This window comes from Prionailurus bengalensis, chromosome D4 (assembly GCF_016509475.1).
Source record: "Prionailurus bengalensis isolate Pbe53 chromosome D4, Fcat_Pben_1.1_paternal_pri, whole genome shotgun sequence".
Lineage (NCBI taxonomy): Eukaryota > Metazoa > Chordata > Mammalia > Carnivora > Felidae > Prionailurus > Prionailurus bengalensis.
Genome location: NC_057359.1, coordinates 11,780,255 through 11,793,790, shown reverse-complemented (window position 1 = coordinate 11,793,790; position 13,536 = coordinate 11,780,255). Strand labels below are relative to the sequence as shown.

Genomic DNA, 13,536 nt, shown 5'->3' with positions numbered 1-13,536 from the left:
ACAGAGCCTCCGTAAAATCCATAAACTATGGAGTTTGGAGTGCTTTAGGGTCAGTGAACACACTGAGATACTGGGAAGGGTGGTACGCCTGGAGAGCACCTGGCAGCTCTGTGCCCCTCACCCTATACGGTATAGCTTGCTTCCATTTGGCTGTTCCTCTGTCGTATAAAAACCGGTAATAGGAAGTAAAGTGCTTCCCTGAGTTCTGTAAGCCAGTCTAGCAAATGATCAAACCAGAGTGAGGAGGAGGTTATGGGAACCCTTGGTTCAGAGCTGATTTGGTCAGAAGTATAGGGGGCACCTGGGGATTGCAGTGGTGTCTGCAGCGAAAGTATCTTATGGGACTGAATGCTTAACCTGTGGGGTCGGCACGTAACTCTGGGTAGCCAGTGCCAGGACTGAAGTGAATTGTAGGATGATCAGTTGGTGTCTGGAGAATTTGAGAATTGGTAGTTGAGTAGGGGAAGAAACCCACACGTTTGGTGTCAGAAATGTTAATGTTTATTTATTTTTGAGAGAGAGAGAGAGATAATGGGGGAGGGGCAGAGAGAGAGAGGGGGAAACAGAATCTGAAGCAGGTTCCAGGCTCAAGCTGACAGCAGCAGGCTCAATATGGGGCTCAAACTCAGGAACTGCGAGATCATGACCTGAGCCTACGTTGGACACCCAACCAGCTGACCCACCCAGGCGCCCCTGGTGTCAGAAATGTTAAGAGCAGAGCAGTTCAGGTTGGGATCAGAGATGGGAAACACAAAGACCATAAATATAGTGAAATATTTAAAAAATGTGACCAATCTGTTGGCATATGGTAAGGGCTATTATTCTTGTAAGTTTTTTTAATATTAAAAGAGACTGGAGTGCCTCTTCCACATATCTGAATGATTTCTTAATAACTTCTCTCTCCTTCTGGCCACCCTCTGGAATGACCAAGCACATACTTCCGAACACGGCTGTTTACAAGGAGCCTCACCTGGCGGTTCCTCTTGGTATTTGGGTTCCTTGCTGTTCTCTGTGCCAAGTGCAGCTGCAGCGTCCCCCATGGACTTAAAAGGAGTGGGTGTGGCGCCCATCCTGGACCATCTGTTCTGCATGTCCTCTCTTGAACTTAAGCACACATCATGTTAATGTCTCATAATGCAACAGATCTGTAAAATGTATGTGTGTACGTTCACGGTGTCGCGCGTGAGGGAAAGTATACATCATCTTACTTTGGCCTTTCCTTCAGCTTTTCATTTGAGGAATGATAATCATAATCGGAATACTGCTGCCGTCTCTCCTCTGGAGAAAATGATCGGTTTGACTCTATTTCTGAGATATCTGGTTTCAAAAATAAGAAAAGACTTCTTATTAAGATATTGAAGACTGTACCAGAAGTGATATTATTCTCTGGGTAAGCCAATATGAGAAATGGAAAAGAGGCAGGAGTAAATGTGCTATTAGTCTAGCAGTCTTCCCTTGAAGCAAATCTGAGCCTTTGAAGGGAAAGACATTAATTAATAAAGAGGAAGCCAAATTCAGAATTTTATGTTCCTCTTTCATTACACCTTCCGTCAAAGCTGCTACTGAGGAGTCAGAATTCAATTACTGGATCATACATGTATCCACTCATTTTTAACCACACAGAGCAGTGCTTCTCAAACTTAAATGTGCATATGAATCACCTGGGATCTTGTTAGACTAGCTATTCTAGCACACAATCAGGCCTGTGATTCTGTGATTCCAGCAAGCTCCCAGAGGCTCATGCAGCCAATGGGCTAAGGATCACACTTGAAATAGCAAGTAAATAACCTGTAAGCTTAGCATACTGGGATTATTTCTCCTGCTCTGTTTTCCTGCACTGCACTTATAGCAGTAACCAAATGATTGGACTTTTGATATAATGGAAGTTAACCTAAGTTGTACGGTTTCATAAAGTAATTCTTTTAAAAATCATCATGGCTGGGGCACCTGGGTGGCTCAGTTGGTTAACCATCCAACTTCAGCCCAGGTCATGATCTCACAGTTTGTGAGTTTGAGCCGTGCATCAGGCTCTGTGCTGACAGCTGGGAGCCTGGAGCCTGCTTCGGCTTCTGTGTTCCTTTCTTTCTCTGCCTCTCTCTCTCTCTCTCTCTCTCTCTCTCTCAAAAATGAATAAACTTAAAAAAAAAATCAACATGTCTATCTTCAAACTTGAGTACTTAATATTTTCCAAGTTCTTCTGCACAAAGGCAGTACTAGATGGTTAGTCAGTATCATACCTACTTATTTTTATTGGTAAGTTTTTGCATCGTTAAAATGTGACCCCATGTGTAATTCAGATTTAAGAAGTGAGTATTGCTTCCTAAGACAGAAGAGATGACACAGATTGCTAATTGATGAATACCACAATATTCAGCCATTCTGACTGTTTAGCCATCTTCCATATAACCTTCCCTTTATTTGAAATATTAATACCGCTTTTTAAACATATGCAAGAAAGTACAAGACTGAACAATTTACAAATGGATGTGGTTAGGTCTTTGAGCCACTCACACATATAGTTTTTATGAACAAGTTTTTTTTCAGCGGCCTAAAACAGATTCCACTGGGGAGTTCACAAGTCCACCTGAATTTCATATTGGAAAACTAGTATCAGCAGACACTTTAGTAAGAAAATAACCACCACTTATCCAAATTAAATTTTAAAACAGAAGCTTTTGTTGTAAATTTAACTTCCAGCTGGATGGCTATGCTACAGTGAGAATGGAAAAAGCAACAGCCTTCCTTGTTTCCAGCCAAGCTCACAGGCTTCCCCCTCTTTACCTTCTATTTCTGAGTCGCTGTCATTTAACGACGGGATGTTGATGAGTGTTTGCCTGCTGTCTCTCAACACCACTAGCTGGAGTTTTCCTCTTGACTTTTCTATCAGTTTTCGAGCATCCGTTAAAGACATGTTCTCAGTTACAGTTCCATTTATCTGTGTTTATGAATAATGGTCATGTTACATGTGATGCAGCTGTTCACAGCAAAATAGAAAGTTTGTGTTTTGCGCTTCTAAAAGTGTAAACTCTTTGCTCAGCTATTCAAACAACATGAGTTTTAGGATGACTGAATAAAAATGGATTATCCTTTAAATTAAATATAACCCTGCATGCCTGGATCTCAAAGACAGGCATGAGAGAGCTGTGGTATACTTAAGTTACTCTGCTAATTTATTTAACTTCCAAGCTCAAGACGATGGTTTGGTTTACTACTGGAACATGTTTCCTGACTGGAGAGGTTTACAGAAACTATTAAACATTCAACATTCATGTACTACCAACTCTCCCTCTCATCTTTCCTTAGTTTAGGGAATAGGAGCTTAAACTTTAAATAAACAGGGAATAAGAAAGTATTCAATGAATTTTTTTTAAAAAACTAACATGACACTATTACAAATCTCCATGTCTGGTTTTTGTGATAAAAATCTCACCCCACTGCCCTTCCCAGCTTTTGTCTTATTATTGACTCCCATTTCATCAAAGTTTCACTCTATCAGCATTCAAATAGGAAATTTGGGCTAGAAAGATAAACGTGAATTCAGTTGTTCTCTACCCTGTATCACCAACCTTGAGAATTATATCTCCTTCATGCAGGTTGCCATCTTTATTTGCCAGACCAGTTCTGGTCATTTCCTTTATGAAAATCTGACTCCCAAGCCGGAGACCATACTCTAGAAGACAAACACATAAACATACACATATTTCATCAACTTGTTCAGAACACTTAGTCTGGTTCTTAGGTCAATTTTTAAATATTTATGAAAAATTAATTTTGCACATAGGACATTCTGTCAGACAACCAGCCTGGACTCATCAAAAAAGTCATTGACATAAAAAACAAAAGAGGCAGAAGGACTGTTCTAGATTGAAAGAGACATAAAAGCCAAATGCAACGCATGAACCTTCACTAGGTCCTGGATCCAGTATGGGACAGAGGTGGGGGGGGATACGTTATTTTAGAGCAACTTCAAAATGAACCACACTACAATATATTAAAAGGGGTATTAATGTTAATTTTCTAAAGAACCCACAATGGCATTTTGGTTATATGGGAGAATGTTCTTATGCCCGGGAGATACCTGCTGAAATATTTAGGGCTAAAGGGGGTCACCCTTGCAGTTTACTTTCAAGTGGTTCCAAAAAACCACTGAGACATAGAAGAGGTGTGGAAGAGGAAGAGAGAAGGAAGAAAGGGGAGAAAAGAAGGGGAAAGAAAACAAATGTGGCAAAATGTTGACAAATGGAAAAACTAGGTGAAGGCTATATGAGTATCTGCTCTAAAATTAACACTTTTCAAAATGGGGCCCAAAGAAACCAACTCAGTACATCTCAATAAAGATGTTCTGCTGACAGTGCAGTTGCCTACAGAGAGGAAAGTGGTATACCCTTCATGCGTAATGACTTAGCTGTGTGGGTTTGGCAGTGAAGAAATTTCAGTGTGTGAAGAAAACAGGTCAGTAAGCCAAGCCAAGCAATAAAGTATTGAAGAAAACCTGTGTACTCAGGGGGTTTGTGAACTTTGGATTGCTCTGAAAAGAAAAAACACTGTATTTACTAAATATGCACAGTGTAAAGTATTTTAAGTACTATTCAGACTCTTCTGATTTTACTTATTAGACTTATGAAAATACCTAATCTAAGGATAAATTTTTGCTGTTTTAGGAACCACAACCCAGCAGGTTTTAAAAAGAGGCACCTTCAAATTTATTATTATTATTGTTCTGGACTCAAAAATCTTACAATTTCAAAACAAAGTAACTTCCTACCATTTAAAAAAGTTATGAAGTAGATTTAAAGATAAGTTTTTTTTTCAAGTATAATTAACATACAGTGTTCTGTTAGTTTCAGGTGTAAAATAATGATTCAGTAATTTTATACATTACTCAGTGCCCAACATGGTAAGTGATCTCCTTCACCTATCTCAGCCATTCCCCCCCCACTTCCCCTCTGGCAACTACCAGTTTGTCCCCTAAAATAAATTTTAAGTGCTTTACAGTGAGTTAGCATCAGATCTTACGACAACAATTGAAAAGTTAAGGTCCATCTCCACCCCTTTAGGAAGGTGATGAGAAAGAATAAGGGTAAGACAGCATCTTCTTTCATGGATGACAGTTCCTTGTTGGTTAAACAGCCTCACAGCCCAGCACAGAAGGCTATGACAGCTTGAGTGATGACTCCTTTCTCATGTGTCAATTCTTCTATCCTCTTAAAAACTGCAGTCTTACTGTACAGTTGCAAATAGGTTGTTATTGGTGTATTATGGGCATCTCTTAAATGGAGAAAAAAATGAGTTGACCAGCTTCTAAGACACATACCAGCAAAGCTATCTGGTGCCCAGGAAATGCAACGGGGCAATTCAAATGGATATTTTTATTAGTCAAATATAGGTCTTTCCTACTGTTAGATTTTTTTTGAAGATTAGTTTTTATGCAACTCTTGCCAGTGATAGCCAAATTATTGTGTAATCCTAACAAACACCAAAATTATCTTTTAAAAATTGGAAATTTTTTTCCCCCAGTGAATTCCAAGTTTAAGTAACAAAATGGCCTAGGAGGAATAAAATGCTGTCTCAACAAAGGGACATAGCCCCTTCTATCCTTGATAGTATTACTAAGACCAGGCATGACTTAGGCGTCTCTTACAGACAAGATCTTTTCAAGATTCATTAGTGAGTCTTGAAATCAATGTAGTAAGTTATGAACAGTATTTTAAAATGTAATGGAACCTCTCAGAATGCATCACACAGAATAAGTACTGTTCCATGAAAGGTTTGTTCACGTTTTTTGATATGAAGATGCATCCGTGATTGTTTGCAAGATGTGGTTCTTTCTGCAGTGGAAGGGAAGGAGGAGGGGAAGGAGGAGGGAAAGGAAAGGGAAAGAGGCAAAGAAGAGAAAGAGAAGGAAAAGTCTGAAAAGCACTACCTTGGGTAACTCAAGAACCTGGAGTACCAGTCCTATAGAAGGTATATCAGGCCTCTCTGAGGGAGGTCTCATGCCAGGTCATCTTTCTCAAAATTTCTCCAGTCCATCTTCTAATCTGGGAGCAGGATGGTTTTTACTCTATAATTCTTGTAGGTTGATAAATTAATATATCATTATCAATGGTTGTAAAGATTCTGTAGAATCCTTAAACCTCCTAAGATGCGCATTCCTTAGAGATAGGAAAGTCTCGACTCACTCCTCTGTTTTCTGGGACTGGACTGTGCATAGCACATTACTCACATCCTTGTGTTATTCTTTAGGTATTTCGATGGGCACCTAGTTCTAGACTCAACTTTGTGCTCCACTAGAAGTAAAAACAAAACAAACCCTCTCATCAGACAGGCTATGTGAAATGTCAGCTCCCAACCTAAAGGGCAAGAAGTTAACTTTGCATTCTTGGGTGCTTTTCATTGTTCTTCCTCTTGGAAGGAGAAGTAAAGAACAAACAGAGATAAAAGATATATGACAAGTAATTTAAAAAGTCAGAACCAAGAACCAATGCAGGGAACATCTCCGCACTGGCTCTAAAGCCTTGTTCATCCACCTACTTGTTTCTGATCATCTATCTACTTCCAGGAGATGCAATTTGTGTTCTGGCTCACCACTTCCTGGCTTCAAGATGTGGGCAAGTCGCTTCCCTTCTTGAAGTTTCTAATCCTCGCCTAACTAAGGGACTGCTGGCTTCTCTAACTGCCACGTGGGGCTTTAGTGAATTTTGGATGAGCTGAACCATATGCAAGTGCTCCAAGGAATGCAGTGTGGGACAGGCAGGCTGGACCAGGGCCCTCCTCATCTGTGGGCACACCAAAACTTCTCTGCACCACGATGCTCCCCACTGGGCAACAGGAGTGAAGTCTCCCACCTACCACACAGGGCTCTGGTGAAGATTAAGAGTTATTTATTCAGCGCAGGCCTGGCACAGAGCAAACGCTCAAGATCAGCTAGAGTCTGATTTACTCTCATGGTTTCACCACTCAAGCTGCACCAGGCTCACCAGGAGAGCTTGTTAACACACAGACTCTGTGGTCTCTCTCCGTGTTTCAACTCCGCGGGGCTGGGCTGGGGCCTGAGAATCTGCATTTACTGCGAGTGTCCAGGTGGTGCATAGGCTGCTTTGAGAACCCCTGGCCTAGGAGTTTAAAGCCACATTTCTGCAGCCTGGCTCTGCCATTGGTGACACAGCTTTGTGCAAGTTAATGAACTTTTCTGTGCCTCAGTCTCCTTGTCTACGTAACGCAGATATAAGTAACTCCCACATGCGGTGGTTACGAGGAAGAAATGAGCCAGCTGGCACAAAGCATCTGGGTCAGTGCTTGGCACACGGTAAGTGCCACGTAAGAGTTAGCTGTTGTAGGGGCGCCTGGGTGGCGCAGTCGGTTAAGCGTCCGACTTCAGCCAGGTCACGATCTCGCGGTCCGGGAGTTCGAGCCCCGCGTCAGGCTCTGGGCTGATGGCTCGGAGCCTGGAGCCTGCTTCCGATTCTGTGTCTCCCTCTCTCTCTGCCCCTCCCCCGTTCATGCTCTGTCTCTCTCTGTCCCCAAAATAAATAAACGTTGAAAAAAAAAAAATTTAAAAAGAGTTAGCTGTTGTAATAATGCTCTTCTTCAGCAAGCATGCCTACCTTCATTTGCTTTGCTTTTCACCAGAAGAACCCCGATGGGCCTGTCCGAGTCCGGCCGCCCCCTCAGCTCAGGGCTGGGGCTGCAGGAGTGCAAGTGCTCGCGGCTGCGGCTCCGGGACGCCGCGTATCGGGCATCGGGCTGGGCCCTGCGGCCGTACTCCTCCTCCGGGCTGTAGGCTCGGTCGTAAGCTCGGTCGTAGGCCCGGTCTGTGCTCCGGCCGCGGCTGCGCTCCCGGGCCCGCCCATAGTCGTCGTGGTCCAAACCGCGCTCCAGGCTGCGGCCGCGACTGCGCTCTCGGCCCCGCCCATAGTCGTCGTGGTCCAAACCGCGCTCCAGGCTGCGGCCGCGACTGCGCTCGCGCTCCGGACTCCGTGCCCTCTCGTGGGGCCGCCCCCTCTCCGGACTGTCCTCCCAGCTGCGGCTGCGCACACCGTGGCTGCTGCGCCGGCTCCTCTCGCTGTACCCGCTGCGGGCACTTCTGCCGTCGAACTCGTCCATCACGTCAAAAGCGCGGTCATCCTCGCCGACAGACGGGCTGCCCTGGGGTGGGGCCAGCTGGACCTTCCGGGGCCTCTTGACCACCTGTCATTCAAGCAAACGCAGGGGGGATGCAGGACAAGCACAGCTACAGAGAATGCAGGGTTAAGGAGCCCAGCCCTGCTTCTCCTTTCAGTAAAACTCTGTCCCCGCCAACTCACTAAGCCTTGAGTATAATAAGACCATGAGTATAACTCTGAACACAGGGCCTCTAAAATCTGCTTCTACTCAGTGTTCTGAATAGCATCAAGGGACTTTAAATCACTAAGTTATGAACATGAAAATCCAGAAATTGAAACATTCTGGATACAACTGCCTAATTCATTCAAAAGTCAGTGTCAGTAATGGAGCGGGAGGGGACAGCATAGTGAGAGGGCAGAGAGAAAGAAGGACCCTTCTAGATTAAAAGGCATTGAAGAGATTGATGACCAAATGCAATGCCTGAGCCCTGACTGGAATCCTGGATGGGGAAGAAAAGTCTATTGAAAACATCTTGGGATATGGACTGGGTATTAGATGATACTTTAAAGTCATTAATTTCCTCATAGTGTTATAGTTATGTAAAACAATGTCCTTATTTAGGAGATGCATGCTGAAGTAAGTAGGATTGACACTGTCGTATCTGCAGCTTTCCTTCAGATGGTTTACTGAAAATACGTGTTTATATACATAAAAACATCAAGTGGAGGGGCGCCTGGGTGGCTCAGGCGGTTAAGCATTGGACTTCAATTCAGGTCATGAAGTTTGAGCCCCAGGTCAGGCTGTCCGGTGTCAACACAGAGCCTGCTTCAGGTCCTGTGTCCCCTTCTCTTTGTCCCTCCCCAACTTGCACTCTCAAAATAAACTTAAAAGGAAAAGAGAGAGAGAAAGAAAAATCAAGTGGGGCACGTGGGTGACTCAGTCAGTTAAGCGTCCAATTCTTGATTTCAGCGCAGGTCATGATCCCATGGTTGTGGGCCTGAAGCCTGCTTGGGATTCTGTCTCTCTGCCCCTCCCCCACTCACACGCGGGTGCCCCCACTCTCAAAATAAATAAATAAACATTTTAAAAAAGAAAAACTCAAGTGAAGATGGCAGAATATTAACACTGTAAAAGAGGGGTGCCTGGGTGGCTCAGTGTTTAAGCAGTTAAGCGTCTGACTCTTGATTTCAACTCAGGTCAGGATCTCACGGTTTGTGAGATCCAGCCCCTCTCCTGGCTCTGCGCTGAGAGCAGCTCTGTGACAGGCAGAGCCCGGTTGGGATTCTCCTGTCCCTCCCCTGCTCATATCTGTGTGCACACTCTCTCTCTCTCAGAATAAACATTAAGAAAAAAAAACAAAACTGTAGAAGATATAGAAGTGTTCATTACACTAATCTCAGAACTTTTCTTTTTGCTTAAAAATTTCATAATATTGGGGCGCCTGGGTGGCTCAGTTGGTTAAGTGGCCGACTTCAGCTCAGGTCATGATCTCGCAGTCCGTGAGTTCGAGTCCCGCGTCGGGCTCTGTGCTGACAGCTCAGAGCCTGGGGCCTGTTTCAGATTCTGTGTCTCCCTCTCTCTGACCCTCCCCCATTCATGCTCTGTCTCTCTCTGTCTTAAAAATAAACGTTAAAAAATAAAAAAAAAAAATCACTTTATAAAAAAAAAAAAAAATTTCATAATATGAAGTTGGGAAAAAAATTAAATACCACATACCCAGTACATCTCCCTAGCACTGTCCTTAAACACACCATATTCCACTTCTGGCTTCGTGTGTCCACTTGCCTGGCTCGAGTAGGCACTCCCTGAAGCACAGCCCTGCTCCAGGCTCAGGTGGCACCTTCATAGCTGCTGCTCACCCAGCGTTTGCTGATGAATGACTGAGCAAATGAATGAATGCTACAGACTGCCAGTATCTCCTAAGAAACTGTAGTTTATTAAGATACAGCAGATCTAGGGGCGCCTGGGTGGCTCAGTCAGTTGAGTGTCTGGCTTCAGCTCAGGTCATGATCTCATGGCTCATGAGTTCGAGCCCCGCATCGGGCTCTGTGCTGACAGCTCAGAGCCTGGAGCCTGCTTCAAATTCTGTGTCTCCCTCTCTCTCTGCTCCTCCCCCGCTCAGGCTCTGTCTCTCTCTCTCCTTCAAAAATAAATAAAAACACTAAAAAAAAAAAATAATAATTAAAAAAAGATATAACAGATCTTGTGTGGGCCTTTACAAAAGGGTTTTTGAGCAGAAATTTATTTTCCAAATTAATACTGTTTTACAAGTGTTCTCAATCTAGGGAATTCTCTTAGGATTGTCCAGCCTGGTTCCTAAGGCAAACTCACTCAGATACCAGAGTCATTGGAAGTTAGCAGCATGAGGAAAAGGCAGGGAGAGACTACTTACATATTTACATCATCCGTAACATCACCCCAAAGCAGGGCAGCAAGAAGTAGCAGCCCCTAAATTCTGTCAAGTGTTTAAAAGCAAGTGGTAATTTTCTTCTGATCATACAAAACAAGATGCTACGGAGACAAGCTGAAAGCAAACCCAGAGCTTACAATGGCGGCAATCTTCCCACTTTTTCTCAGCTGCTGAACAGCAAATGAATGGAGCACATCCTCCATGGGGGTGCCATTAACCATGACCACCCTGTCATTTTCTCTGTAAACAAAAAATAAAAAGAAGACGTGAAAAACTCCCATCTATTCACTGTAAATCGTTTATTTGGGAACACATAAAAGCAACAAATTGACCCAAAATGCTTACTAAAAGGCTCAGTGACGACTCCTGAGGCCGAATCGGTCAACTCAATCTGAACTCTTCCCAGGAAGGAACCCACAAGCCTCTCAGCCCACTTTTGACATTGTCTATGGGAAGCCAGTGGGGGACCAATACCAAAGGGTCCCTCCAGGAGGCACTAGGCAGTGGCAAGGTCTGGGCACAAAAGGAACTTCTGCATTAGGCCCTCTCTGCCCGCGGTGCATGGTGGGCTTCAGGAAGTCTAAAGATATCCCCCAGAGCAGGTTTATATCCACCTGTGTTTTTATGGAGGGGAGGAGGTCAGGAGTTTGCCTGAGGTTATTAAGGAAATATTGAGGTCATTAGAACCCTCTTACTTACCTCATCCCCAAAATCACTTTTTAAATCCTACACTGCTCTCTGTATGAAAGACTACTTAGATACGAATATACAGACTTGATATGCCAATAAATCCTAAACTTTTGAGCTCTCTGGCCAAGACAGTCATATAATTAATTTTAGATTCTGACCCAAGAAACTGTCCTGAGGGAACTCAGATATGTTTCTTTTAAAAATGGCATGATCTCTTCAGAACAGAAGGCTGGCATTTGGAAAACCTGTGTTTTCATGTAGTAAGTTTTCCCAGTTTCCACATCCCTCTTATAAGTCAGAGTATCATTGGGGTGCCTGGGTACGTCAGTCAGTAAAGTGGCCGACTCTTGATTTCGGCTCAGGTCACGATCTCAAAGTCGTGAGATCGAGCCCCATATTGGGCTCTACGCTAAGCGTGGAGCCTGCTTAAGATTCTCTCCCTCCCTCCCTCCCTCTCTCTCTCTCTCTCTCTTTCTCTCTCTCCCCCCGCTCCTTCCCTCTCTCCCCCCCACCCCTCCCTTGCTTGTGTGTGCACTCTCTCTCTCAAAAAACAAAACAAAACAAAACAAAAACACAAATCAGATCATCATTAAGCCAAAGTATCCTCATTAAATCCTTAATGAATAGAAGGTAAAATAAGTATAAAGTGTTGGTTGGGTTGCTAGGGGCCGGGAGGAGAGCATGCTGATTTTGTACTCCACATTCAGAAATGATTCCTAAGCCTAGGAATGATAGTTGTGATAGTTATTACTCTTTTCCTGTGGAAATGACTGCTCTCCTTCCTCTAAAGGTTTAGGGATTGTTAAAGCATGATATGTTATGGTCTCAATTCTTGTATATATATATATATATATGCAAGTTTGGTTTTTTTGTTTTGTTTTGTTTTGTTTTTTTAAGTGCATACCCTGTCTAGGAGCAACCAGTGGGGCGGGCAGGGGCTGGGGTGCAAGGACACTCACTGAAGCAGCCCATCAGCGGGCCCCCCGGGGAGCACATCAGAAATGACGATTGATGTTTCTCCATTTTCAAAGTGGGGATTGTCTCTGCCTCCGGACACTGCTATTCCAAATCCTCTTTTGGAATCCTGTTCATTGGAGTTAAGAGAAAAATTAAAATAATAAAAATCCTTCTGTAAGTGGCTTTTGGGATTTATTACAAGCACTCAGTAAAATAAAGGTCAAACCAATAACCAGAGACAGCTCAAGAGCAGAGGGCTCACAGACACAAATGACAAAATAAGGCACCATCATGATTAGCTGACAAGTTTATAAAGGGAAATCCTTATCTAAAAGGAACAGTCTTGTGAAAGCTGGAAAAGACTGATAAAACAGCCTGGCGTTATCACTAGGGGCTGGCATGGGAAATAACATCTTCTGTCCAAACAGGGATATGCTATTCAAATCAGCAATCATACCTGTTCTCATATCCTGGCCTGAGTTTCAGTCACAACTGAATCTGTGCTGAAAACCCTATTTTTAAAGTATGACTTTAACTTCCAAGTTAGGTGAACTGGTGGTTTCATTTTAATAGGGTGAAAAAAGAAGTAAATGGATTTTAAAGATAAGATATGAAGATAAGCAGTTTTAAGATGTTATGAGAGAGCAAAACATTAAACTCCTGTGTACATATAAGACAGAAAATACAGACTAATTACATTCACAATTGGTCTAGAAATGTAAAACAGTGAACCTGGAGAATACATAAATAACCCTTTCATTTCAGTGTTTAAAAAAGCTACGCTCCCAAAGTTTCATGCAGATGATATGGGCATGTGACTATAACTGTAAATCAGGGTCTGATTACGTAAAAATGTACTCCAAGAATACAAGAAAGTCTTGACCCATTTTCCTACATAGGACCCACTATGCCAACTGGTGACAATGACCAACACAAAACAGGCTAGGCGATTGTCCCATGATTACATGGCCTTGGACTGGGCAGCACCATCACCTAGTAGTAGGTTTATGCAGAGGTAGCTCCGTCCTCTATACCAGACTTAAAATGTCTCTCATCGTCGCCACTTTGAGGCCCACGACTCAAGGGGTATGTGAAATGCTGGTGGAAGGGTGCAGAGAAGAGTCAGAAGACGACCAGAGTTGAGAAGTAAGACCCAAGGGGAGAAAGCACTCATCCCAAGAAACCATGTCATGTTACTTAACTCCGGAAGTTTCAGCTCCTAAGCACTGACATGGGTGTTTTTCAACCAGGACTAATTCATTTATTCAGGAACTAACTTTTCACTAAAGTCAGGATTTGAAAAATTCACAGTTCTAAGGGTTAAAGGAAAACTCTCCCTCTGAGGAACATACAACTCCTCTAGGAACTTACAATCC

The 13,536-nt window shown here is 43.3% G+C and overlaps 1 protein-coding gene across 10 annotated transcripts in view; it reads right to left on the bottom strand.

Annotated features, from left to right (window-relative positions):
* The window catches only part of TJP2 (tight junction protein 2), a 129,449-nt gene that overhangs the window by 25,654 nt on the left and 90,259 nt on the right, over positions 1–13,536 (bottom strand). For all 10 annotated transcript variants that reach the window (XM_043565913.1, XM_043565917.1, XM_043565916.1 and 7 more), the window contains 7 exons: positions 12,163–12,287; positions 10,651–10,753; positions 7,605–8,187; positions 3,567–3,670; positions 2,782–2,935; positions 1,209–1,317; positions 971–1,104 (listed from right to left, as the gene is read on the bottom strand). In XM_043565913.1, coding sequence (XP_043421848.1) covers positions 971–1,104; positions 1,209–1,317; positions 2,782–2,935; positions 3,567–3,670; positions 7,605–8,187; positions 10,651–10,753; positions 12,163–12,287 — 1,312 coding nt within the window. The remainder of the gene's footprint in view (positions 1–970; positions 1,105–1,208; positions 1,318–2,781; positions 2,936–3,566; positions 3,671–7,604; positions 8,188–10,650; positions 10,754–12,162; positions 12,288–13,536) is intronic.